Below are 25,878 nucleotides of genomic sequence, written 5' to 3' on the forward strand. Positions count from 1 at the left end.
TGCTGAGATTGAAAATTCTGCTGAGGGGGCTCCCCATGGCCTGAACAAATCCTAAGACTCCCTCACCAGTCACCTTCTGTTAAAAGTCCCGTCTTCCAGGAAACGAGGTGGGCGATAGTATCTACATCATGAGGTGGTTGTGAGAATTCAGTGAGATTATACATAAGAACATTTAGAAGGGAGTCTGGTGCATGATATGCATTACTGAAGGCTTTCATATATGATTGCTACTTCTGTTGTTGTTGTTGTTGTTGTTGTTGTTGTTGTTGTTGTTGTTGTTGTTGTTATCCCACCAGTCTTGGAGCATCAATCTCCAGCCTCCATATCTAACTCCGGTCCTTCTCTGAATTTCCCAGGATCACTTTCCCTTTCATAGCCTGTGTTCAGGGAGACTCTGCCCACCCACACCCCGGTGATGCTTTCTAATCAAGTGTCTGGCACATGGTCAGCAAACTGATGGTTACTGGGCTCACTGAATTCATAATCCACATGGCCTTTAAAATGCGGATTGGGTCTGAAACTTTTTAAAAATCTGCTCCAGTCCTTATAACCTTCTCCTTCCTCCTTCAGCCCATGGAAGCTAATTTCGTCCTTTGGTAATTAACCAAATGCCACTGGTTCTGTGTGATTTCACAGTCGATTTCCTATGTGCCAGACCCTGCTAGGTTACTAGAGATAGAAACATGGGTAAGAGTGCCTTACCTCTTTGACGAGATTTTATGGTCAAATATTAAGTTCCTAAGGATTCTTTTTTCTTTCTTTTTTATAGTTTTATTTTATTTTTGGTGGTCGTGGTGAATTAGGTTTATTTATATATTTTAATGGAGGTACTGGGGATTGAATCCAGGATATTACGCATGCTGAGCATACACTCTACCACTAAGCTATATCCTCCCCCCAGCTTTCTTAATTTACTGTTTCAATCAACAAATATTTACTGAATGCCCATGGTGGTAAAAGGATGGGCTTGTTTCTGCCTCTGCCTCTTCCTAGCTGCATAGCCTTGAAGAATTTACTTAACCTCTCTGAGCTGGTTTCCTCATCTGAAAAGTAGGGATGATGGTAGTATTCCCAGCTCATCAGGATGTTGTGAGGAGTAAGTTAATATCAGTAGAGCTCAAAAATGTTTTCTATTTATATTATACATTATAATTAGGGTGACTAACTGTCCCAGTGTGTTTGGAATTGAGGAGTTTCCAGGCACATGGGGCTTTCAGTGCTGAAGTCAGGAAAGTTCCAGGCAAACTGGGATGAGTTGGTCATCTTGATATAATTATAACTATTAATAATAATATTCATTTTTATTAGAGATGATAATGTCTTGCTAAGTGCTATGGCGAATAGACTGTTATTTTTTTCCCCACTCAGATGGCGTTCTCTCCCTCTTAGTCTCCCAAAGGAAAAGAAGGACAATCATCAATGGCAAATGACAGTCGCCAAAGCGACACCAAGAGCTGGCTTCACACTCTGGAGAGAACGCTGCGCCTCCTCCTCATGGTTTCAGGTGTTCTACACATTCAGAGAAACTTCTCTAGTCATGGACTACAGCAATGATCCCTGAAAGCATAGTCTTGCGAATAGACAATTGAATGAGGACAGACCACACCTTTCAAGGAGCATCTGGTCTGGTAGGAGAAACAAAAGAATTACAAAAATTACCAAAAATAGAAAACAGAATTGTGAAATGTGTTTTCTAACATACAAACTAGAGGGGAGGAGGGATATAGCTCAGTGGTGGAGCGCATGCTTAGCATGCATGAGGTCCTGGGTTCAATCCCCAGTACGTCCATTAAGAAAGAAAAGAAAAGAAATACAAAGGTTTCTCTACATATAAATACATACCTAGAGATGCTCCTATTTGCACCCCAAAGAGTGTTCCCAAGAGCATTTTGCTGACAGCAGACACAGCATTATAAATCAACTATACCTCAGTAAAAATGTTTAATTCCATTATAAATATACCACAAATAAACATACAGCAATTTATCCAGTGTCCTACAGAAGGACATTTTCTTTTTCTTTTTTCCTAAACCTTTGATTCTGGAGAAATTCTCGATTTACAGGAAAGTTGGAAAGATACTCACCTCCATACACCCCTCACCTTGTTTCCTCCAATGTCAACATCTGACGTTATCCCAGTACATTTGTCAAAACCATGAACTCGGCACTGATACATTACTATTAACTGAATTCCAGTCTTTGTTGAGATTTCACTACTTTTTCCACTAATGTCCTTTTTCTGTTTCAGAATCATCCAAGGTTTTTTTGGGGGGTGTGCTTTTTTTATTTGCTATAACAAACATTGCTTCTTATGATTAGTCTTGTGCACATCTCCTAGGGCTTATGAGTAAGTTTCTCTACAATTTCTGGATTTGCTGGGGCATAGGACACAATACATCTTTAATTTTATTCAATAACTCAAATTTGTTCTCCCATGTGACTGTACCAATTTTAGCCATTACCAGTAATGTGTGAGTTCCCCTTGCTCCACCTGATACAAAAAAATTAAAAATTTGCCAAACTGGTGGGTGTGACTGAATATCTGTGGTTTTAAACCTTGTTATCGTGGTCAGGTCCCTTTTCCTGTGTTTCCTCTTGTATGAAATGCCTTTACATATCTTTTGTTTATTGAAGTATAGTCAGTTTACAATGTTGTGTCAATTTCTGGTGTACAGCATAACAGTTCAGTCATACATATACATACATATATTCATTTTCATATTCTTTTTCATTATAGGTTACTACAAGATATTAAATATAGTTCCCTGTGCTATACAGTATAAACTTCTTGCATATCTATTTTATATATAGTAGTTAGAATCTGCAAAACAAATATGGAATGCTTCACGAATTTGCACGTCATCCTTGTGCAGAGGCCATGCTAATCTCTGTATCGTTCCAATTTTAGTATATGTGCTGCTGAAGCACTGTTTGTTTCTTTATTGGGCTGTCACATTAATTTGTAGCCTTTTAAAATAATTTCTGAGTGCTACATCTTTGTGTTAGGTGTTGCAAGGATCTGTCTTTGTCCGTAAAGTGATCAATGTTTGTCAAAGGACAGAAAAATGTTAGTTTACTTCAGGAGCTGAAGTCTTGTTCTTTAAACTCTCATCTACCCACTGGCCAGGGTCCTCACTTCCTCTATCAGGGGAGAGATCACACCACTGTATTTTTTTTAAGGTTTGCTAAATAAATGAAGAATCCCTTCTAAATGGAAGGCAGGTGTTTAATTACTCTCTTTGCATAACCTACAAGGCCCTACATGCTCTGCCCCTAGTTTACTCTTCACTCGTATAGTTCTAACCACATTGGTCTCTGCTGTCCTTCAAATGGATCTTTGCCTCAGGGCCTTTGCACTTGCTCTTCCTTCAGATATTTTTATAGCTCCCTTCCTCAGGGCCTTCTGGTCTTTGCCCCATGTAACTTTGCCAGAGAGGCTTTTACTGACTTGTATAAAATAGCATCCTCTGACATTCTATCCCTCTTTCCATACATTTTATTTAAAGAATAACCACAATGCATTCTAAATGTATTTTCCTGTCCCCCTCTACAGGTATGCTGTTCAGTACCAGAGCCACTAGCTACCTATGGCTATGGAGCCCCTGAAATGTGGCTGGTCTGAATTGAGATGTCCTGTAAATGTAAAATACACACCAGATTTTAAAGAGTCCCCCCAAAAGTAAATTATCTCATTAAAAATTTTTTGTATTGATTACATGTTCAAATAACATTTAGGGTTAAATTGTGTTATTAAAGTTTGTTCCACCTATTTTTTTAAACCTTAAAAAATGGCTACTAAGAAATGTAAAATTATGTGGCTGGCACTTGGGGCTTGTACCATAGTTCTATCAGATAGTGATGCTCTAGAACATAAGAAACCAGGGATGTTTGACTCATACACTGTGGTATCTCAAAAATGAACAGAAACTCAATAATTTTTGCTGAATGAAGAAATCCAAAAGTAGGATGCCAGTCCTTTTCCTCTCCTCTCTTTCCCATCTACCTCAGGGATCTATATTTTTAAAAAACAGAATTTAGGGAGAGGGTATAGCTCAGTGGTAGAGTGCTGTGCTTAGCATACATAAGTCTTGGGTTCAATCCCCAGTACCTCCATAAGTAAATAAGTAAATAATGTAGTTACTCCCACATCCCAAAACTTTGAGGCATAAGTTATAAGAAAATCGCCCGTTTTAAGTGTATAAATCCAACGACTGTAAGCCACCACACTGTGCACCCATCGCTCCAATCCACTTTCAGAATATTTCCATCATCCCAATCAGACCCCTCGTGCTGGTTTACAGTCGATTCCTCATTCCCACTCCCAGGCAACCACGAATCTGCCTTCTGTCTCCCTAGGTTTTCAATACATGGTTTCCAAGGAATCAATTCTCTGGCTAAATTGTTCCAGGGCTCAAACGTCTTGGCCAGTCAGCACCTCCGGGCCATTGCTCTCCCCGGTTTCCATCTGTCCTGCATCACAGCTCAGCACAGAGCCCGACCCATACATGGCTCAGGGTTTGCCCAAAGAAAGGCGGAGCAGATCGCGTCCTGCTTTGTGCTTCTCCAGCCCCACACCTTCCCATCCCCACTGCAAGGCAGGTCTCGGTGGCCTCTGCCTCCGCCACGGCCTCCTCAAGAGCACTGGTGGTCCTCGATGGGCCCCACGGTCCTGAGAGAACAGCCCCTGCTCTCATAACCCGCCACCGCGGGAGACTGCAGCTCAGAGCCGCCCGCAGGCAGCCGGAGTTCCCCGTGCTGCGTTCTAACGTCGCCCTGAAGGAACAATGGCCAGAGAAGGCAGACCCTCCGCCTCCCGGTGTGGGTCGTGGCGGGGGGGAGGGGGTGTCAGCCCCTCCCCCCGCAGACCCTTTCCTGCTGCACCTCCACACTCTCCCGCCCCCAACCGCCCTCCACCTAAAATGGCGACCAACTGCCTCCTTTCCCGCCAGCCTCTGGTCACCTGACCGCGCCAAGCCCCGCCCCTCGCGTGGCCCCGCCCCTCAGCGGCGGCCGAATAGTCGCCGAGACTGCGCGGCCAGGCCGCACGCGCCAGGAGCCTGGGCGGCGCGAGGCGAGCGCGAGGCCGCTCGGGGAGGCGCGAGGCGGCCCGCGGCCGCGCACGCGCACCCTCACCGGGGGTGAGCGGGGCGCTCCGGGGACGGACCCGGCTGCGCGTGCGCGCCCAGAGGCGTGGGGCCGCTGGGAGGCCCGCGAGGCGCGAGGCCAGGCGCGCGAGCCCCCGGGGGCGGGTAAAACCCGGTTGCTGCTACCCCTGTCCCCTTCCCCTTCCTCCCTATCCCGCCCCTTCCCGCCCCTTCCCGCCCCTTCCTCATTCTTCAACCCCTCCTCCTTTTAAAATCTAGTTCATTTATATATTTATTTTTTAGGGGGCCCCATCTCCCTTTAGAGGGGCGCAGCAGGCACGGCGGGCACCCCTCACCCTGTGTCGCGCACGCACCTTCTGCACCTCAACAGCTCTGGGCCTTGCTGCACCCCCGCAGCCCCTTCCCCTTTGGAGAAGACTCTCCTCAGAAGCCCCTGGCCCACTGCACCCCCTTTTCTTTCCTACCCCACCCCCCCAGGCCCCAACTGCCCCGTCTCAGCTCCCCAGCTCGCGCCGCGGGCCCTACCCGACCTCCGCACTTTCTGCATCTCGGCCTTGCATTCGTCCTTGGCTTCCAGGCCCCTTGTGCTAAAAATTCTTTTTCCTCTTGAATAGTCCTGCTTTAGGGGCCCCAGATTTGTTTCTTTTTAGGATCTTCCAGCAAAAACAAAAATCTCGCCGCTGTTCTTTGATTTTGCCCCTCCCCCTCCTTTTAGGAACTTCCTCTAGCCAAAAAAAAAAAAAAAATTACTCTTTCTTTCCCAGAGTTTTCCTCCATTCCGGATCACTTTCCAGCAAAAATTCTTTCTTTTCACCAAAAGTCGCCTTTTCTGAATAGCTTTCCACCGATAACAATTCAGTCCTTCCATTTTCTATCCTGTCTAATATTTATTTTTCCAACCCTCTTCCACAACTCTCCAACAAAAATCCCTTTTCATCACTAGGTCTACCACAATTAGGCTTCTCCCAGCAAAACTCTTCAGGCTCCTGCCCAGCGGGGGAAATAAGGAAAGGAAAAATAACTCCTTTAACAACAGGACCCCTTTTTCTTCCTAGAGCTCCCCAGTTTAGTATTGCTTTCTTCTTTCTTCCAAAAATCGCCCATCTCCCCCAGTTTTACAACCTGTGTCCTAGCTTCTTCGGTATGCCAAGTTCTGACTGCCTCTTCCTTTCCACTACCTGCTTTCAGGGCAAAAGAAGTTGGATGAGCGTCCTGAATTTACTGTCCAGCGTTCAAGAAGGAAATTTCCAATGATCTGACTGTCACCTGAACCCCCTTCCTTGTGGGGACTAAACTGGGCCCTCTTGTTGCCTGGAGTTTCATTTACTTGCTCTTCTTCTGGTGAGTTTCTTCCCTTTGCACTTATCCAAGAACTTCTACTTTGTCAAATGGGCTCCTTGCTTTCTCAGAAGGGTTTCTAATCCATCCAAGGGTCTCTACCAAATGGTGAGTCCATTACAAGTTGCAACTTTGGGAAGTCAGATAAGGAAAAGGGTTATTTATTGTACATGTTGACTGCTTTGGATGAATGCAAACATTTATTAGATTGATGTATTTCATTATTTATTGCAAAGAAATATTTTTCTCTTCTCTAGCTCAGCAACTTAGATACCTTTAGGGGATGGACAGGGAAGGGCCCAGAGTGTGGCCAACCAAAGACTGTGGTCCCCATATAAGTGATGCCAGCCAGTGGAAATGGCCAAGTGGAAATGCCAGGGCAGTGTTGGCAGAACTTTTTCTTTTTCTGAGAAGAAACCAGAACACTGTCTTTATGTGAAACCTTGTGATCTTTAAATGTTGACAACAAATTTAATAACTATAAAGACAGTGTGGGGTCCTTACAAAACATGTTTGCTGGCCACCAGTTTGGAATTTGGGGGTTTGGGTTACACAGACCTACCCAAATACACACGTGTTTGGGTGTATGCGTCCATGCTGGACTTTGTCTCTTCAGAGCAGTGGTTCTAAAACTTTTTCATCTTAGGATCCCTTTACCACTTAAAAATTACTGAAGACCCCATAGAGTTTTTGTGCAGGTGAACTATATCTGGTGAAATTTTGCTGTATTAGAAGTTTAAACTAATAACTTTTTAAAATTTTTATTAATTCATTTAAAAATAGCAATAGTAAACCCATTGTATATTAACATAATTGACATTTGTAAAAATTTAACATTTCAGAAAACAAAACATTGAGTGAGAATAGTGGTATTGGTTTTCATGTTCGGAGTCATCTGGAGTCTAAAATCTGCTTCTGCATTCAGCCTTTTGAGATAAGTCCTGTAGCTCCTGGTAAGTTTCACTGAGAATGAGAAAGGCAGATAACATCTAAATATTATCATGAAAATGATTTTGACCTCCAGGACTCCCTGAAAGACTCTTGAGGACCCCAGGAGTCCTCAATATGAAAACTGCTTTCTAGATTTTAATCCTTATCAGCATTTGTCTGCTAAGACCAGCTTGTGGAGTGAGAAACTTAGATGCCTCTTTTCCCCATTTAGTTAATTCTGTGTAAGAATTTTCTCTGGAAAGTACAGTCATAGCCTTCTGATTTCTCTGTGTCTCTCCCTTTTCCCATGTAAGCTTTAAAATCGGCTTTTTAAATGAGTGATCAGAGGAAATGAGTTAACCTTCTGGTTAAACATATGTATTGGTTACATGGCTAGAGGAGGAATCTTCTCTGATTGTTCAACTTAAGGATGTAGGTGCCAGGTGTAGGACAGGAGTCCCCATCTCCAGCGTGGAATCCTAGCATAGTGGAGTGGTCAAGTGTGAGGGCTTTGAAGTCAGACTTCCTGGGGTTGAATCCTAACCTTGATTTTGGGCAAATTAATATAATTTCTCTGGCCTTTATTTGCCTCATCCGTAACATAGGGTTAATAATATAGTATATGCCTCAAAGGAATGTTGTAGGAATTAAGTGAAACAATATACAAGTGGTTGCAGTAGTGCCTGGAATATGATAAAGCTTTGGTCAGTGCTTGCTATTATAATGGTGATGATTATGGAGTCAGGCAGGAAGATAAGTGAGGACTCTGGGAACTGGAGGCCATGGCCCTTTCCAGGGATATCCATTGTCCCCCTCTCTGTCCTTTTGTTAATTCTTAGGAAACATTAAATCTTAATAACTTTCAAGGGAAGTCAGAAATTCATATACCTAGTTGAAATCTCCCCATTAAAAAAATGCTGGCGACTAAACCAATTGTGTAGGTCAAACAAAACAGGAGTATAGTTAGCAAAAATGCTTGGAGTGGGAAATAAGGAAAGAATTTGCATATCAAGGGTAAAAGCTGCAAGTCTCTTCTGTCTCCCAGCTCCCAACAACCTGATGGTTGTATTGAGACATGATTGCGCTCTCCTGGGTAACAGAGAGGGAACGGAGGTGCTTGGAGCTGGGAGTAGGGGGTAGAGGCTGACAGACCAACAGGTTGGGGCTTTTCAAAGGGGGCGAGAGGTGGCACAATGGAATCCTGTCACTCATCAGTGAAAGGACACTGGGAGCCTTCTGTGATCAGAGTTCTGTGCCAGGCAGGATGCTGTGAGAAGTACAGACATATAAGGCAGAGTCTCCGTCCTCTCAGAACTTCTAGTCTGGAGGGAATGGAAGAGCCTGAAAGATCGTTGAAGTCTGAGGTCATTTGGGATAAGAGTTAAGTGGTTGTCAGACAAGTGCTTATCCGAGTTCAGAGGAAGGAGAAATAATCTCAGACTTAGTTATGTTGACTGTATTCTCTATAGTGGAGGGGGGCATTTAGGCCTGATTTTGAAGGGTTTCATTTGGTAAAGCTGAATAAAGAAAAAGTGGTCCAGGGAAACTGCACAAATAAGGGTCATAAATATTCCAGGGCCGGTACGGCATATAAATGAGTGAGGTGGGAAGGTGGGAGAAATTAGGGAGTGGTGGGGACTGTGGCAAACTGGAGCGCACATGCTGTGTCTGAAGGCAGCTGTGGCTTCTCAGCTCCAGCCAATGTTGTTTCTTGGACTCAGTGTTGACAGATTATCCGATCTTTCCTCCCAGATATTTAAATAGAAGTTGGAAAAGCTTATTTCAATGCAGTGTCCAATGTGGTAGCTGCTAGCAGCTCTGTAAATTTAAATTTAATTAAAATTAAATAAAATAAAAAATTTAGCTTGTCGGTTGCACCAGCTGCATTTCTAGCTGCTCATCAGCCACATGTGGCGAGTGGCTATCATTGGACGGTGCAGATGAAGAACATTTCCTCCAGCACAGAAAGTTCTTTTGGACAGTGATGGGCTGGCCAAAAGAACTCTGACAGATTTTTCCACTTGATAACCAATTGAAAAATATTGAAATTTACTGCAGACTAAATAAAATATCTTTGTAGACTAGGTAGACATTCAGATTGTTCCCTTCCTTCCCTTCAAACAGTGCTACAGTAAATACTATTTACCTAATTGCGGATTTATTACTGTGGCCTAGAAGCATATGGTAGGTTACTTTCCTGATAGGTTGCAGCATTTCTTAGAAGAATCCCTTTCTCCTTCTACCCCTACCAGTCGTGGAATGTTGGCCTATTTTAGAAGAAAAAAATAATATTGCTTTGGATCCCCAGTGTTGACTTAAATTATTTTTTCAACTGGTAAACAAGGCCTAAATGATGATAAAATGAGGCTTAAGTTCCTAAAGCTTACAGCTCTTGTGCCACCATAAAGCCGAAATCAGTGTGCAAATTGAAGACAAATAAAGCAACCAAACAAATGTAACTCAGATTACAAATATTAACTTAATGAGAGGGATGCAATTTTGCTGAAACTTAACTGCTTCCTTGAAACAGATACTTTGCAGACTGCCCCACTGGGCACTTTTGGGTTTAGCAGTCTCTGTGGTGTCTCAGATCTCCCGTCCTTTTTCTGTTTGAACTGCAGCAAAATTTCCACTTGTACCATGATGTCTGTTGGCTTTAGTTGAGCCCAAAAGCATTATCATGAGATAAATCCATCTCTATCCTCTTCTCACTAGCCTGTGGCAATTAAAGCCCTTTCCTATTCAGCATTAGTGGCATTAGTGAAATCATAAACATGCCTCAGGCATTGAAAGCAAGTGGTAGTTGTGCTGGGTTAGAAGGTGGTAATCCAGTAATCCAGATATACAGATCTTCTTCTTCAGGTTGTTCTCAAAATGAAAACACAGTATTACAGAGTTCTTGGAAAGAGTAGTTGAGTGCTTGGGAATGTCTCCAAGTTTCCAAGGGACCAGAAACCCTGCCCTGTGGGGACTAGCAGGGAGCTCTGTACCTAGAAGGCGCTAAAACTTGTTGAATTGAGTGTATCTGTTGACAGAAGAAGAGCGCATTCAATATTGGTTGGCGGGGGATGGGGGGGTTGCTTTACTGTCTGGAAAAGGATGTAAATGTCAAAGCATGACGTCTGGGCTTCCGGGTTGCCTGTCCGAGGTTGTCACTAGACCAGTTTGTTCTATGGACAGTGGGAGGTTATGTCGGAAGGTGGGTTGTTTGGCATTTGGGGGAATCCAGAGACATTCAGTCTCCCACCCCATCCCCACCTGGCACCTTTTGTGTTTTCTAGTGTAATTGGTGCAGTGCAATCTACAGTTTAATTTATAGAAAATCAATATTGGGCAGAGGGTAAGAATACAAGCTCTAAAGTCAAAATATTTGAGTTTAGAATCTAGTTCAGCTACCTGTGGCTCTATGACTTTGGACAAATGATTTACCATCTTAGAGTCCCTTTTCTTCTCTGCAAAATGGAGGTAATAGAACCAGTCTCTGGGTTGTGAGGAGTGAGTGAATTCATGCACATAAATCGCTCAGTGTGATCCCTGAGCAGGAGAAAATGCTTAAGATTTTACTTTATAAAATACTGCTTTCTGTTTCTTTTAAATAATGCTTTATGTTTTATACTATTAGCTTGTTTTTATTACTCGGCAATGAAGGAGATGGGTTCTCTTCCCCTTGGAGTGCCGAGAACATTTCATAGCAGTATGGTAGAAGAAACTTTGGAATTGGCAGAGAAATTCGTCTTGCCTCAGAGTATAAACATCTATAATCTGCATTCTCTTGTCTGCAATTTAGAATCTCCTAAAGCTCTGAGAATCCTGAGGTGTCTCAAACCTCACTTGGTGGCCCAACCTGAACTTACATGTTGCCATTTACAGACTGTATCTATTCCATTTACTCTGAGTTGTCAAGGGTGTCGATGCAAATAATGATTTGGTCACCAGGTGCTGCCCTGGACCCACAGGGGTTACTTGCAGTGTGGCATGTGCATTGATGTACCTTTCTCTATCCCCTAGATTCTGAATTCTGAAACTCACTTGGGTCCCCAAGATCTGGTACAGGATTTCAGACCTGCATTCAGCTTTAATTTGAGCTCCCTCAGTAGGGAGCTTACACAGACACCCAGGTAGACTCATAATGTAAAACTCAGATGTTGAGGGCACAGCTGTTCCATTGCATGTCAACATGAAGTGTTTAGAAACAGTAGAAACCTACAGCCTAGGAAACTAGGCCCAAACTCCAGTTACTCTAGGATCCGCTGGATTTGTTATCAGTGAGTCATCAACTGTTTGTTAAATGTGGACAGAGTTATTCACAGTAGCCCAGAATGGAAACAACCCAGATACCCGTCAACAGGTGAACAGATGAAGAAAACATGCTCTGTCCAGACAGTGGAACAGCGATCATCTGTGACAGGGAGTGAAGTGATGCTTTGTGCCCCAGTGGCGATTTACCTTGAAAATACTGAGCTTTGTGAAAGAAGCCAGATGGAAAAGGGCTGCCTATTGTTTGAGGCATTTATATGAAATGGATGGTCTTCTCCGTACTTTATTTGCATGCATCATAATTTTTGTTGTTAAAAAAACTGGACACTTCGAATGTTATAATGTGGTGACTCTGGGAATCAGATTCTCACCCCTGACCCCAGGCTTTGCTGTTGCCCACTGTGGGTTGTCATTGTTTGTTTGTTGAGTGACTCTTCTAAGCTATCTTGGTAAAGACTGTATTTTTTTGTCATGTGTGGTCAGTGAAGTCTCTTCTGTCAGCTTAGTTGTCAGCTAGCGATTTGACAGAGATTTCCTTAAAAGTCCAGACCAAAAAACAACTCACAGTCTTTGCAGCACTTGGGGTGTTACCTGTCTCCTGAGCTTGGCTATGTATTAAAAATGGTCTTTTCTCATATTTTTGTGTGTCTATAGTTGGAGAAAGAGGTGAGTTCAGTCCATCATGTTGCCAACAGCCTTTCATTTATTCCTGACAACGGTATTATGATGGGGGGACTCACATGCTCCATTTACAGATGGGGAAACTGGGGCTTATGGAAATTCAGTGACTTGTCCAAGGTCACATGGCTGTTAAGTGGCAGAGAGCAGACCCCAGCACAGGTCTGTTTGAACTCCAAGTCCACTCTCTATCCACCATGTGTGTTACCATCTCATAATCGTGATTCCTCCTCGTTTGTTCTCAGGAATTAGACACTAGCAAGAGCTCTCTCCTCCCTGACTCCCTACATAGCCTTGCTTGTCTAGAGAGTAGCTCTTGGCCCAGACCTGGCAGTGGAGAGCCATGGACCAGTACAGCCTTGAGGACGAGGGCACCCTTCCATCAGAGATGCACCTCCCTTCGTTTTCCGAGAGCCAGGGGCTCAACTGCAGCGACACCCTCAACCGGGATCTGGGTCCCAGCACACGAGACCTGCTCTACACCGGCCTGAGTGGCTTGGACTTGGACCCCAGCCTCCCAACACCCGACGTGCCCAGTGAGGCACTGGAGGACAACTTGGACACCCTGTCCCTGTACTCGGGGAAGGACAGTGACTCCATGAAGCTGCTGGAGGAGTACACAGATCCGGAATCTCAGACCTCCGTTCAAGGTGAGGCTGTCCACCCGGGTCCAGGGCCTGGTGGGCTGTTTGAAAGTTCCTGTGGCCAGTGAGGGGTTGAGTGTGCATGGATTGGTTAAGAACGTTTTTCTCCCACAGGTGAATAGGGAACAGTCCCTTTTTTCCTACCTGGGAATTGTTCCCAACTTCCTAGTCAGGGAAGCTGAACACTGATCCTGGGGAATAATGTTGAGAAACATGGATGTTTGGAGTTGTCCCGATCTCGTGTGTGGGGTGGGCAGACCTTTGAGTTGATGGGAGATGCTCCCACCCATCACCACATCTCAGACACTCTTTTTCCATGTCCAGAATGAACTGGGGTCCTGTCCACCTGCTCCTTTGTTGTCTGAGCTTCCTCAACCTCGGTGTCTCCATCTGTGAAGTGGGATAGTAACACCCACTCTGATTCCCCCGAGTGACTGCTATAAGAAGCAAAAGAAGAAATGAATGTAAAAGCACTTCACAGACTATAAAGCATTGGACAGATGAGAGTGATTTTTACCAACATTATTAGAATTAATTTCAGACAGTCCATTGATTCAGTTCTAAGTCCTTCTCTTCCGCAGCAGAGAAGCAAAGCGAGAATTAATGGAATAAAGACCTTGATTAAATCTTTGGTTTGCCTTCAGGCTTCCCCTACAGGATAAATTTGATTTTTGTCTTTCCCCCGCTTCATAGGTTCTCAGGCAAGTTGCTTAGGTAGGCTGACCAGGAAGAGTTCTTTGATATTTATAATCACACCGCACGCGTGGCAGGCCCCATCTGAACTGGCCCTGCAGAGCAAACGTTAGTGTTAATTGGGATAAGGCAGCTCAAGAAATGTCCTGAGCACTTGCTAGAATGAAAATCTTCTGAGGCCTCCGGCCCATGTACGATGTAGATAAGCCATTAGCCTGAACGGGAATTCCTGGAGCTGAGAACACAGCAGCGGGCCTGCAGAGGCCTTGTGTCCTTGGCCCTTCCGTTTCTAGTGGTTTGAAATCAGCTTGTCTTTACTCTTCATTCACCAGATCTACCTCTGGCCCTTGTTACACAACTGAGGCAGTCTGCTCCCTCCTCCACACCCCGGCCCTTCAGATATTTGCAGACATCTCCCCTCTCCCACCTGCCCATTCCCAGTCCCTTCCCCTGCCCCTCAGAGGACAGGATTTGTGGAAATGCCTTTTATCATTTACCCAGGGAGTACAGAAACATGGAAAATTCAGATCTGCAATAAGAGGAAAGCCAAAATGATCCATAATCCTACCAGTCAATCCCATTCTCGCCATTTGATTTCTGTTCAAATTTATTTTTCTGTTTTAAAGACCAGATCATTTCTGTTTTTCCACAGTCTGCTTGTTTCTCATGTAACGATATAGCACGAACACCCTTTCACGTCATCAGATATTTTTCTACAGTTTTATCTTAAATGTTTATACTGTAGGCCATTGGAACCAGACGCAGGCATCCACGTGCCCTTGTGTCAGATATTAGGTGGTTCTCACATTACACCGAGAAAAATGGTGCTGCAGTTCACTTGCTTGCCACTAACTCTTTCTACAGATCTACGTTAATTTCCTTAATCAAAAGACCCAAAGTGGAATTGGCTGGGAGAAAGGATTTATGCTTTTCTAAAGTTTTGGATTATATTTCTGGATTGCACTTCCGAGAGTGCTATGGATGGTATAGTCAGAAAGCCCTGCCCGTCATGGTCACTCTGTCCTGGTAGCTCCCCCCCCCCGCCACCCCGCCACCCCGAGTGTGGCACCAAGACTGGGTGCTGCCCTGCAGGCATGGCCTGACCAGGGTCCCTTCTCCCAGGTGCCTGGTCTGAAGCCTTGTTCTCTCTGTGAATGAAGCTGCTGCAGTTGGAGTGAGGTTTCTTGGCCAGCTCTTCCCAGGTCCACAGGGGCTCTAAGAGTGCAGAGTTCTCTGGCCGCACTCTTCAATGTCCCTAGATGCCTGTAACCTGTGCTTCCTCCCTGTGTTTAGACCTGGGGCTCGGGACGCTCAAGGTGCTGAAAGAGGCTGACGAAGGTGGCAGAGCTGGCAGTGGGAGCACGAGGAAAGGCAGGCGGCAGCACGGCTCCCCTCAGAACCCGCTTCTGGACTGCAGCCTCTGCGGCAAGGTGTTCAGCAGCGCCAGTTCTCTGAGCAAGCACTACCTGACACACAGCCAGGAGAGGAAACACGTCTGCAAAATCTGCAGCAAGGCCTTTAAGAGGCAGGACCACCTGTATGTAGGAGTCTGGTCAGGACACGTCTGTCTGGGGTTGGCGGGGAGGGGACACGCGCCCATGTCCTTTTCCTCTCCTCCCGTCCACCTGCCCCCTTTCCTCTTTTGGGTTCCCCAGGGGCCTGCGGCCTGTGCTTGGATGCAGACTCCATGTCTCACACCACCAGGGTTCCTGGGGCAGGTCCCACGCTGCCCTGGCCTGGCTCTTCCCAGCCTCCAGGTTCACACCAGGGAGGAGGGCGCCGCTGCCGTTTGCATACGGGACCTTGGTGGTTAAAGACACGTGAGGACTCCCTCCAGAGGCAATCTTGTCGTGGAGGGAGTGGGCTAACTCTGTAGAGAAGTGTCCAGAGGCCCTGGTGGGTGTCTGAGGAGGCGGGATCTGCGCTCCTCGAGGAATATGTGTTGGGGTAACACTGGGGCAAAAGAGGTCCTGAAACGCCTGTTTCTATTACATAGTAGTGGAGTTTTACTTTTTTCTCCCTTTTTAAAACTCCTCCTTTTTAACTCTTGGTTTTTTCTTTTTTTTAACTCTTGATTTTAAAAAGCAAGCTCATTATAAGGGTTGGGAGCAGAATTCCCTCTGTTCTTCATGTTTTAGAAATAATAAGCTTTTCTTGCTAGTGAGGAAGGAGACAGGTTTTTCAAACCAAGAGATCTGCAGGTAGGGGAGGACCACCCCTTGCATTTCTACAGCGCTCTCAGCCTTTACAGAGGGCTCTGATGGAACCTGCTTCCATTTTATTCTCTCCTCTTTATCCCCAGCCCTTGGATAGGAAGTAATTTGCTCATGTCACAAGTTCGTAACAGGACTAAAAAGTGGGTCTCCTAATGCGTTCTCTTCCCTCAGATAGAAACCAAGGGTCTACCTTTGGGGAAGGGTTTTGTTATTGATTGTACTACATTTATTAGAACTGTCCAGAGTAAGACTGCTGGGAACCCAAAATGTGAATTACTCTTTTGTTTGTATTTATAATACATTAAGTAGATATTAAATGTGATATAAATATGATATATGTTCGTATTCATTTATAGTTACAGAAATTATAGCCACATTTGGCTGTTTTCTAGAAAATTTTTACTGATTGGGCATCTGGTTTTTTGGGAGGTTTTTTGTTTGTTTGTGTGTTTGCAGTGGGGGGGGTTCCAGGTAGCTATCTAGAGGAATCCTATGGGAAGAGCAAGGCTCCTTTGTTAAAGGAAGAATCATCCCCAAGTTAGCACTCCCTCAGGTGCATGCCCAGAGCTCTGATTCTCAGGGATGCTAAAAGGGGCTATTTGAAGAAATGGTTCTGTGCTCAAATAAGTTTGAGAGACGTCAAAAGTTAAACAGATGTGTCTTTATCAACTATGTGGCTTTTCAGTTTGCTACTATGAACCTCCAAGAAGCAAACTGTGTTTTTTCAAAACTTACTTGCCGGCTGAGCCCAAGTACCCAGGGAGCAACTCTGGAGACTGATGTTCCTTGGGAACCCACTTTGGGTTACTCAGACTTGACTCCCCAGTTAACTTTTCCTCAGATAAGGGGTTTTCTTGAGGAGGATGGAAGGAGCACCCCTCCCCAGTGGCTTGACCGCAGCAGGGGCCACATGAGTGTTCCCTCGTGGTGCTGCATGCAGTTTCTGAACTGTGGTGTTGCTGTACCACTGCCCCTGGGAACACGCTTAGGGTCCTACGGTGGGAGAATGGACCCAAGACCCCCGCTGACCTCCTCCTCTCATGTGATTGCAGGACCGGACACATGCTCACCCACCAGAAGACCAAGCCCTTCGTGTGCATCGAGCAGGGCTGCAGCAAGAGCTACTGTGACTACCGCTCCCTGCGCCGGCACTACGAGGTGCAGCACGGCCTGTGCATCCTGAAGGAGGCCCCCCCAGAGGAGGAGGCCTGCGGGGACTCACCCCACACCCACGAGGCGGCTGGCCAGCCCACACCCGGGGGCCTGCGGACCCTGGTGCCCCCAGAAGCCAGGTCCCCCGGCTCCCTCTTGCCCAGCCGAGACCTCCTGCGCTGCATCGTGAACAGCATCGTCCACCAGAAGCTCCCTTCTCCCGGGCCGGCCCCAGACATTGGCGAGGGGAGAAGCACTGCCTGTTCCTGCCCACCCTCATCCAGGTCCTCCTCCTGCGCCCCGGCGGGCACCCTGGAAGCCCCAGGAGCCCCGGGCCCTGAGGTTCCTGAGGAGCCTCAGCCCCCACGTAAGGAGCCCACTGCTGATGTGTTCACGGCCGTCCAATCAAGGGCAGCAGAGAACAACGGCCCTGATCCGCTGCTCCAGCTCCCATCCTCCCTGGAGGGCTGGCCTGAGGGCGGTCCCCTGCCCACCTGCCTGCCTCTGTTCCGAGGCCAGACAGTCCCTGCTGGTTCCCAGACTTCAAGCCACAATTTCCAGTGGCTTCGGAACCTGCCAGGCTGCCCTAAGAACAAAGGGAACAACATGTTTCCTGTCCACAAGCCTCCTGCAGTGCCGTCTCGGGAGGGCTCTGAGCCAGGCCCTGGGCTCAGCAGTGCCTCGCCCATGGGGGAGTCCTCACCCAGCTTGGGCACTGGTCTGGAGGACGCACTGCCCTTCCCTCCTGCATTCCTGAAGGCGCCTGGGGAGGCCTCAGGCGACCCCAGATATGCCAGCGGGGAACATGAGTCCTGGGCTTCCAAGAAGAGCAAGTTTGACTGCGATTCCTTCTCGCGGCAGAACCCTGGGGAGTCAGGCCTCCAGGACATCCAGAAGCCGAGTGGCCTCTCATCGGATGCCACGCCGCTCTTCCGGCAGCTCTTCCTGAAGTCACAGGAGTCTCTGGTGAGCCACGAGCAGATGCAAGTGTTCCAGATGATCACCAAGTCCCAGCGGATCTTCTCCCACGCCCAGGTGGCAGCCGCCACCTCCCAGCTCCCCATGCCTGACGGCAAGCAGGCTGCCCTGAAGTCGCTGCAGGGGACATGGCCGCAGCAGCCCCTACCTCTAACACCCACTGTTGACTCTCTCCATGCTGGCCCCGTGAGCCCGGAGCCAGAGGGCTCCCCAGCCCGCAGGAGAAAATCCACATCCACTTTCCCCAGAGAGGCCTCCCCCAGCAGCAGGAGCCGGGACTCAAAGGGAGGGCCAAAAGTGGCTGCTACTTCGCCAGCCATCACAACATCATCCCTGGACCCTCCCGGGAATCCAGACATCTCTCTGGCCAAGCAGTTGAGATCTGCGAAAGGGACCTTGGACCTGGGGGACATTTTTTCCCCTGGGGGCCCTCGGCAGACCCAATTAGGAGGGGATGAGCCACCTGGAGCCCAGCTCCCTGGGAAGCAGGCCCAGGCTGAGAATGGCACGGCTTCTGGGGCCACAAAAGGTGAAAAGGGCTCAGCCTGTTCCCGGGGCAGAGGCTACAGGCTCTTCTCCAGCAACTCTAGGGCGCAGCGCTTCTCAGGCTTCCGGAAGGAGAAGGTGAAGATGGATATGTGCTGCACAGCTTCTCCGAGCCAGGTAGCCATGGCCTCCTTCTCGTCAGCCGGGCCTCCAGCGGATCCCCCCCAGGACTCCAAGTCCAAGCTGACAATATTCAACAGGATCCAGGTACTGGGGCCCCTCTCAAGGGACCTGGCCATACGGGAGCCTTGTCGTTACTTGTTTCCGTATCTCTTATTGGTCTAGGCACCTTATTTAATCTCAGTGAATTCTCAGATGCAGTTTTACAGTGGAGGGAACGAGGGTTCAGAGAGGCTGTGGTTCCTCCCATCACCACCGCCTCTCACACACAAAGCAGAACGAGGGCTTCAGAGTTGTCAGAGATGCTTTGTGTCATCTTGTTTCTGCTAAACTAAATGTTTTCTGCTTGCTTTCTTCCTACCTTTCACTTCCTTTTGGATTTGCCTCCTTCACTCCTTCAGAGGATATCAAGGTAGAGCTCTTTCTCCCTTAATATTCCTATGTGAGATGGTGTGTCCTTTCTGGTCGTGAGTCATGGGTCCACAAGTCCGACTTGGCCCCTGCTGCACGTCTGGCGCCAATGTGCCCTCATGGAGCATGGGTTGGGTCCCTCCCGCATCGTGCCCACGAGGTCCTGGGTACTGAGAGCCCAGCCACTTCTCTCGTGATGCGCTGAAGCCCAGCATCCTGTCTGTCACACCACAGTTGCCTCCCCCTTCTCCTCTTTTTCTCCCCCTCCCCCACCTTTTTTAAAACAGCTTTCACATATCATCTCTTTCACTGTTTTAAAGTGTACCATCCAGGTTTTAGTATATTTACAAGTTTGCTTAGCCATCACTACCATTTGCCAGAACATTTTCATTGCCCCCCCCAAAAAAACCCACACCTTAGTTGTCACCCCTGATCACTCCATAACTCCCAGCCCCTGGCAACCGTGAATCTCCCTTCTAGCTTCATGAATTTGCTGATTCTGGACACTTCAGATAATTGGGATCATATACAGCATGGCCTTCGTGTCTAGGCTTCTTTCACTTAGCATGATGTTTTCCAAATTCATCCGTGTTGTAAAGTGGATCATTCCTTTTTGTGGCTGAGTAATCATCTGTTGTATGAATATAGCACATTTTGTTTATCCATTCATCAGTTAATGGACATTGGGTTGTTTTAACTTCTTGGCCAGTGTGATAACTCTGCTGTGAATATTTGTGTACAAGTTTTTGTTTGGACATATGTTTTCATTTCTCTTAGGAAATAACCTAGGAATAGAACTTCTGAGTCAGTGGGTAACTCTCTCTGTTTACGTGTTTGAGGAACTGCCAAACTTTTCCAAAGAGCTGCAACATATTATTTTCACACCCAAAGTGTATGAGGGCCCCATTTTCTCCACATCCTCACCAACACTTGTTTGTTGTTGTTTCTGTAATTGAAGTGTAGTTGATTTACAGTGTTGTGTTAGTTTTAGGTGTACAGCATAGTGATTCAGTTATACATATATAAATGGGTGTGTGTATACATATAAAATATATATATAATATGTATATATATATTTTATATAGAGGTACTGGGGATTGAACCCAGGACCTTGTGCATGCTAAATATGCACTCTACCACTGAGCTATACCCACCCCTATATATTATTTTTCATGTTCTTTTTCATTATAGGTTATTACAAGCTACTGAATATGTTTCCCTGTGTTACACAGTAGGACTTTGTTATCTATTTTGTATATGGTAGTTTGTATCTGCTAATCTCAAACTCATAATTTATCGCTCCCTCCCTTTCCCCTTTGGTAACTGTAAGTTTGTTTTCTATGTCTTTAAGTCTGTTTCTGTTTTGTAAATAAGTCCATTTGTGCCATTTTTTTAGATTCCACATATAAGTGATATCATATGGTATCACTTGTCTTTCTCTGTTTTCTCTCACGCCTCATTTCTGACATGTTGGCTTGGATGTATTTTCATCTTCAGGGCGGAAACATCTACCGGCTCCCCTATCCGATGAAGGAGGAGAACATGGCAGGTGGATGGTAAGTTCAGAAGCCCCTTCCTGCCCTCACTGAGAAGCTCAACCCTTCAGGGGTCCTCTGGTGGTCTTGGCATGCTGGCCTGGGTGAATGAGCTCCAGATGCTTCCCTCCTGAAGGGGCCTGCCCCAGGCCGTGGAGAATCAGGGGATCGTCTCCATTTCTTCAGCTTCATGGAGAGTGGTCAGTGGTCAGTGTTCAGGGATGAAGTCTCATTCTCCCATTCTTCCCTCCTGACATGTCTCCCTGCAGCAACCAGCACAGTGGTGGCCCTGCAGACTGGGCAGAGCCAAGGGGCACTTACATCTGCAAGAATTGCAGCCAGATGTTTTATACAGAGAAAGGGCTGAGCAGCCACATGTGTTTTCACAGTGACCAGTGGCCGTCACCTCGAGGGAAGCAGGAGCAGCAGGTGAAGGGGCGGGAAAGGGGTTCTGTGCTCACTGGGTTTCCGACAGACTGCGGAGGAGTGACATCTCAGGACAGAGATGTCCTCCTGAGGGAAGCCTGGGGGTGGGGCTGGGGGGCAGGAGTCAGGGCCCTGCTACTCTGGAGGGGCTCTTTGCTCCCTGCTTACTGTTCCTCTTAAAGGGCTGTCTCTTCTCTGTGTGTAGGTGTTTGGCACGGAGTTTTGCAAGCCACCAAGACAGGTGCTGAGGCCAGAGGGGGAAGAGCATAGTCCGCTGGGAGCCAGGAAGTCCTCGGACAACATGACTGCAACCCCTCTGGTGGTCCCTGTGTCAGGGCCTGTGGCACCAATGAACCGCCCCCCAGGGAACATGGCCAAGGTGGGTGCTGGTCAGTCCACCAGTCCTGCCCATGCGAAGTATGGAAAAAGCCTAGACCAAACACCTCAGAAAATCCTGACCCCAGAAGAGCTTGGTTTGCATGATCGTTCATTCATTCAACCTCCTCTGAACATCCTTTGTCTGGCTCTGTGCTGGGCCATTCTGGGGACACTAAAACAACCACAACAGTCCCACCCCTGTCTCCTGGGGCTCCCAGTCCAGCGGAGTAGATAGACCCATCCCCAGACAGTGCCAACCCGGTGTGGGTTTTGCGGGGGGAGAAAGCTGTGGGAGCCCCATGGGGGTGCCAGAGCCTGAGGAGGTCAAGGAGGACTTCCTGGAGGAGGCGGTAGTGGAGCTGAGTCCTGGAGGCTGAGAAAGAGTAAGATGGACAGAGAGGAGGGGAGATTTCATGGAGCTGAGAGAGCATAGTAAGTTCAAGCCGTAATGGAAGACCCCACCTGGAGACGTTCATGCTGGGCTCAGGGACAGGGCACATGATCCCATTGTTTGTCCCACAGAAGCTTCTGTCATTTTGAGGGGAACAGCTTTTCCTTTTGTCGTACTGTTGCACTGCATCTCTGGCCCCCACTCTTTAAGTGCCAGTCATTTTAACAACTGACATGGTTTCCAAAATGCTCTGAGTGAGGGCCCTCCTTGCAGGTGTGGGTGCATGAGAAGGCTCCGGCCTTGACCGTCGCCCTACTTCGGGTCTAGGGTCTGGCTCAAGCATGGTGGCCCTGCTCTGCTTCCTCTGCTGGGGGCTCTGGGTGCAGACATGCTGGGTGTGTGTCTCTGGTCAGTACCCCTTTCCCACTCTCATGCCATCTTGAAGACTGAGCTGTGGGGCAGGTGACCTCAGGTGACCCGCTGTGGTTCTGAAGTCTCTTCTTGTCCAGGGACAAGAGAAGGACAGGGAAGAGAGAGACAGCAAGGAGAGCAGCCAACACAGAAAGCGGAAGAAGCGCCCCCAGCCCAAGGCCTTGTTCGTCCCTCCTCCATCCTCCACGTGTGGGGAGCCTGGCCCTGGAGGATGCCACCAGAGCTGCCTGCGCTCTCCCGTGTTCCTAGTGGACCGCCTCCTGAAGGGACTGTTCCAGTGCTCTCCCTACACGCCACCCCCAATGCTCAGCCCCATCCGGGAGGGGTCTGGTCTGTATTTCAACACCCTCTGTTCCACGTCCGCTCAGGCCGGTCCCGACAGGCTCATCAGCACCATGCTTGGTGAGTGAGGATGGAGCTTGCCATCTCTGACCATCTCGGGGGGCCAGCGGCGGGCTGGGTCCACTCCCTCTTGTAGCTTTTGGTCCAGCCATTCTCTCTGGTGTTTGCCCGGGTCTGGTCTTGGGTACCATTTCTGTTCAGAAGTATCCCAGGACCATCTGGGACCAGCAGCCTTCTAGGTGCCTGTAATTTAATAGCCATGAAGAAAATAGAGGCCATTTGGCCTAACCACCCTCCTGCCTGCCCTTTCAAGTAATCTTTAAAACAGCTTTATTGAGATGTAATTCACACACAATGTGAACTACCCATTTAAAATGTACAGTGTTTTTCAGTATATTCACAGGGTTGTGTATCCATCACACAGTCTAATTTTAGAACATTTTCATCACCCCCAGAAGGTGCACTGTATCCATGAGTAGTTGTGCACATGCCCCTAGCCCCCAGCTCCTCAACCCTGGGCAGCCACCAGTCTACCAGTGTACTTTTGGTCTCTGTAGGTCTGCCTATTCTGGACATGTCATATAATTGGAATCAGACTGTATGTGACTTTTTTTGTGTCCAGTGTCTTAGTTTAGAATAATGTTTTCAAGTTTCATCCTTGTAAAAAAAAAAAAAACCTGAGAGAATAAAGGAAAGCAAGCATAATTTATAGAGTTTGTTATATTAACCTTCTCATTTACCATTTCTGATCTCTTCACGTATTCTCGTGGTTTGAGTTACTGTCTGGGATGTGATTTGTTTGCTACAGTGCAGTTCTGCTCCTTGTTACTATCACCTATGTTTCTATGTTATAGGCCCACAACATATACTGTTTTATGCAATTGCTTTTTAAGTCAATTAAGATATGCAATCATGCTTATTTTTATAGTTGCCCATATAATTATATGTACCAGGGCTTTGCTTTTTTTTTTTTTTTTTTTTGGTTTGGATTCAGGTTACTATTTGATGTCATTTGCTTTCAGTCTGAAGAATGTTCTTTAGTATTTATTTTTATTAGGGAGATATAATTCACACAGCATACAGTTCATCCCTTTAAAGTATATAATGTAATTTTTTTAATATATTCACAGAGCTGTGCAACCACCACTACCTTCAATTTTCAGATATTTCCATCATTCCCAAAAGAAGATATTAGCAGTCACTTCTTTCCACTCTCCCCACCCACAAGCCTAGATCATCACTAATCTACTTTCTGTCTCCATAGATTTGGCTGCTCTGAGTATTTCACAGAAGTGTAATCATACAGTGTGTGGTCCTTTACAAGTGCCTTCTTTTACTTAGCGTAATGTTTTTAGGTTTCATCCATGTTGCAGGATGTATCAGAACTTCATTCCTTTTTGTGGCTGCCTTACTATTTCTCATAAGACAGGTCTGCTAGCAACGGATTTTCTCAATTTTTATTTACCTGGGCATATCTTTATTATACTTTCATTTTTGAAAGATAATTTGCTGGATATGAGATACTTGGCTGACAGTACTTTTACTTTCAGCAGTTTGAGTATGTTGTCCCACTGCCTGCTGACTTCCATCATTTCTCATGAGAAGTCAGCTGTTCATCTTACTGGGGAACCCTTGTATGTAACAAGTTGTGTTTCTCTTTTTGCTTTCAAGATCTGATCTTTATCTTTGGTTTTCAACATTTTGCCTATGATGTGTCTGGATGTATAGCTCTTTGTGTTTATCCTTCTTGGAGTTTATAGAGCTTCTTGTCTATATATATTGTTTTTCATCAAATTGGGGAACTTTTCAGCCATTAATAATTTAAATATTTTTCTGTCCCTTTTCCCTCTGTTTCTGGTGCTCCCATTACACGTATATTACTGCAGTTAATGACATCCCATATGTCTCTGAGGCTCTCTTCATTTTCCTTTATTCTTTTTTCTCTCTGTTCTTTAGATTTCATAGTCTCCATTGATCTATCTTCAAGTTTGCTGATCATTTCTCCTGCCAGCGCAAATCTACTATTAAGCCTTACTTTGGTTATTGTACCTTTTTTAACCCCAGAATTTCCCTTTGGTTCTTTTTTTTTTTTTTAATAATTTCTGTCTCTTAATGATATTCTCTCTTTGATGAGAAATTTTTATTTTATCTTCCTTTAATTCTTTAAGCATGGGAGCTGAGGGGGGAGAAGGAGCCAGCATCTCCTTGGCTGGATGTACCTGGGTAGAGTTCTGTTATACAGAGCTGGGGGCTAGGTGGATAAGGGAGTGGACCATGGCTCTAATGCCACAGACTCCCACTGTTATTACCAAGATTTAGTAGGTTTTCTTGAATGAGTACTTATTAAAATGCTGTATGCCTTTAGGACAACTTCTAGAGACTTTAACGTACTATTTTTAAAAATAATTTTTATCAGTTAATTTGTTGCTTTGCCGAGTTCCTTACTCTACATTTTCAGTTGTCTTATTCCCCTTCCATGCAATTATTTTATTTTATTTTATTTTGATATGAACAATTAACCTGCAGTTTACCTTCTGAATAAATATTTAAGTGTGCAGTACCGTATTGTTGACTATAGGTACAGTGTTACACAGCAGATCTCTAGAGCTTATTCTTCTTGCTTAACTGAAACTTTATTCCCATTGATTAGTAACTTTCCATTTCCCACTCCCCTAGCCCCTGGCAACCCCTATTCAGCTCTTTGATTATATGAATTTGACTACTTTAGATACTTTATGTAAGTGAAATCATGCAGTATTTCTCTTTCTGTGACTGGCTTATTTCACTTGGTATAATGTCCCCAATATTCATCCATGTTGTTGCATATTGCAGAATTTCCTTTTTTAAGGCTAAATAGCATTCCACTGGATGTTTATACCACATTGCCTTTATGCATTTATTTGTCAGTGGACATTTACGTTGTTTCCATATCTTGGCTATTGTGAATAGTGCTGTAGTGAATATGGGAGTTGAGATATCTTTTCGAGGCCTTGATTTCAATTCTCTTAGATAAATACCCAAGAGTGAGATTGCTGGGTCATATGGTAGTTCTATTTTTAATTTTTGAGGAAACTCCATACCATGCAGTCTTAAAGAGCCTGCTTTCAGCTGCCATGGAAGGCAAGCAGAAAGGGCCTCTTAGGTCACTTCTAGCCAGTCTTCTTGAGGCTTTTCTTTGTGTGTTTTCTAGATCAAGTGGAAGGCTCTTTTGGCATCTGTGTGGTGAAGGACGACACCAAGATCAGCATTGAACCGTGAGTTGGAGCAGACTTAGAACCTGAGGGTCCTTCCAAAGTGGAGATGCTT

General features: G+C 46.2%; 1 protein-coding gene, 1 non-coding gene and 1 pseudogene across 2 annotated transcripts in view; 1 reads left to right on the forward strand and 2 right to left on the reverse strand.

The window, feature by feature from the left end:
- Positions 1 to 1,359: 1,359 nt before the first annotated feature.
- On the reverse strand, positions 1,360 to 1,573 carry LOC116666158. Its single transcript, XR_004323005.1, has one exon. It is a non-coding gene; the product is annotated as a small nucleolar RNA U3 (small nucleolar RNA).
- A 1,255-nt stretch (positions 1,574 to 2,828) lies between these two features.
- On the reverse strand, positions 2,829 to 2,928 carry LOC116666169 (annotated as a pseudogene).
- Positions 2,929 to 5,138: 2,210 nt separating this feature from the next.
- ZNF541 (zinc finger protein 541) overlaps positions 5,139 to 25,878 on the forward strand; it is a 32,347-nt gene continuing 11,607 nt past the window's right edge. Inside the window, exons 1-10 of the mRNA XM_032485670.1 lie at positions 5,139 to 5,249; positions 6,294 to 6,446; positions 12,554 to 12,958; positions 14,939 to 15,182; positions 16,914 to 18,744; positions 20,566 to 20,624; positions 20,873 to 21,032; positions 21,235 to 21,408; positions 22,308 to 22,632; positions 25,763 to 25,826. Coding sequence (XP_032341561.1) covers positions 12,652 to 12,958; positions 14,939 to 15,182; positions 16,914 to 18,744; positions 20,566 to 20,624; positions 20,873 to 21,032; positions 21,235 to 21,408; positions 22,308 to 22,632; positions 25,763 to 25,826 — 3,164 coding nt within the window. The 5' untranslated portion in view covers positions 5,139 to 5,249; positions 6,294 to 6,446; positions 12,554 to 12,651. The remainder of the gene's footprint in view (positions 5,250 to 6,293; positions 6,447 to 12,553; positions 12,959 to 14,938; positions 15,183 to 16,913; positions 18,745 to 20,565; positions 20,625 to 20,872; positions 21,033 to 21,234; positions 21,409 to 22,307; positions 22,633 to 25,762; positions 25,827 to 25,878) is intronic.

Source organism: Camelus ferus, chromosome 9, assembly GCF_009834535.1.
Source record: "Camelus ferus isolate YT-003-E chromosome 9, BCGSAC_Cfer_1.0, whole genome shotgun sequence".
Lineage (NCBI taxonomy): Eukaryota > Metazoa > Chordata > Mammalia > Artiodactyla > Camelidae > Camelus > Camelus ferus.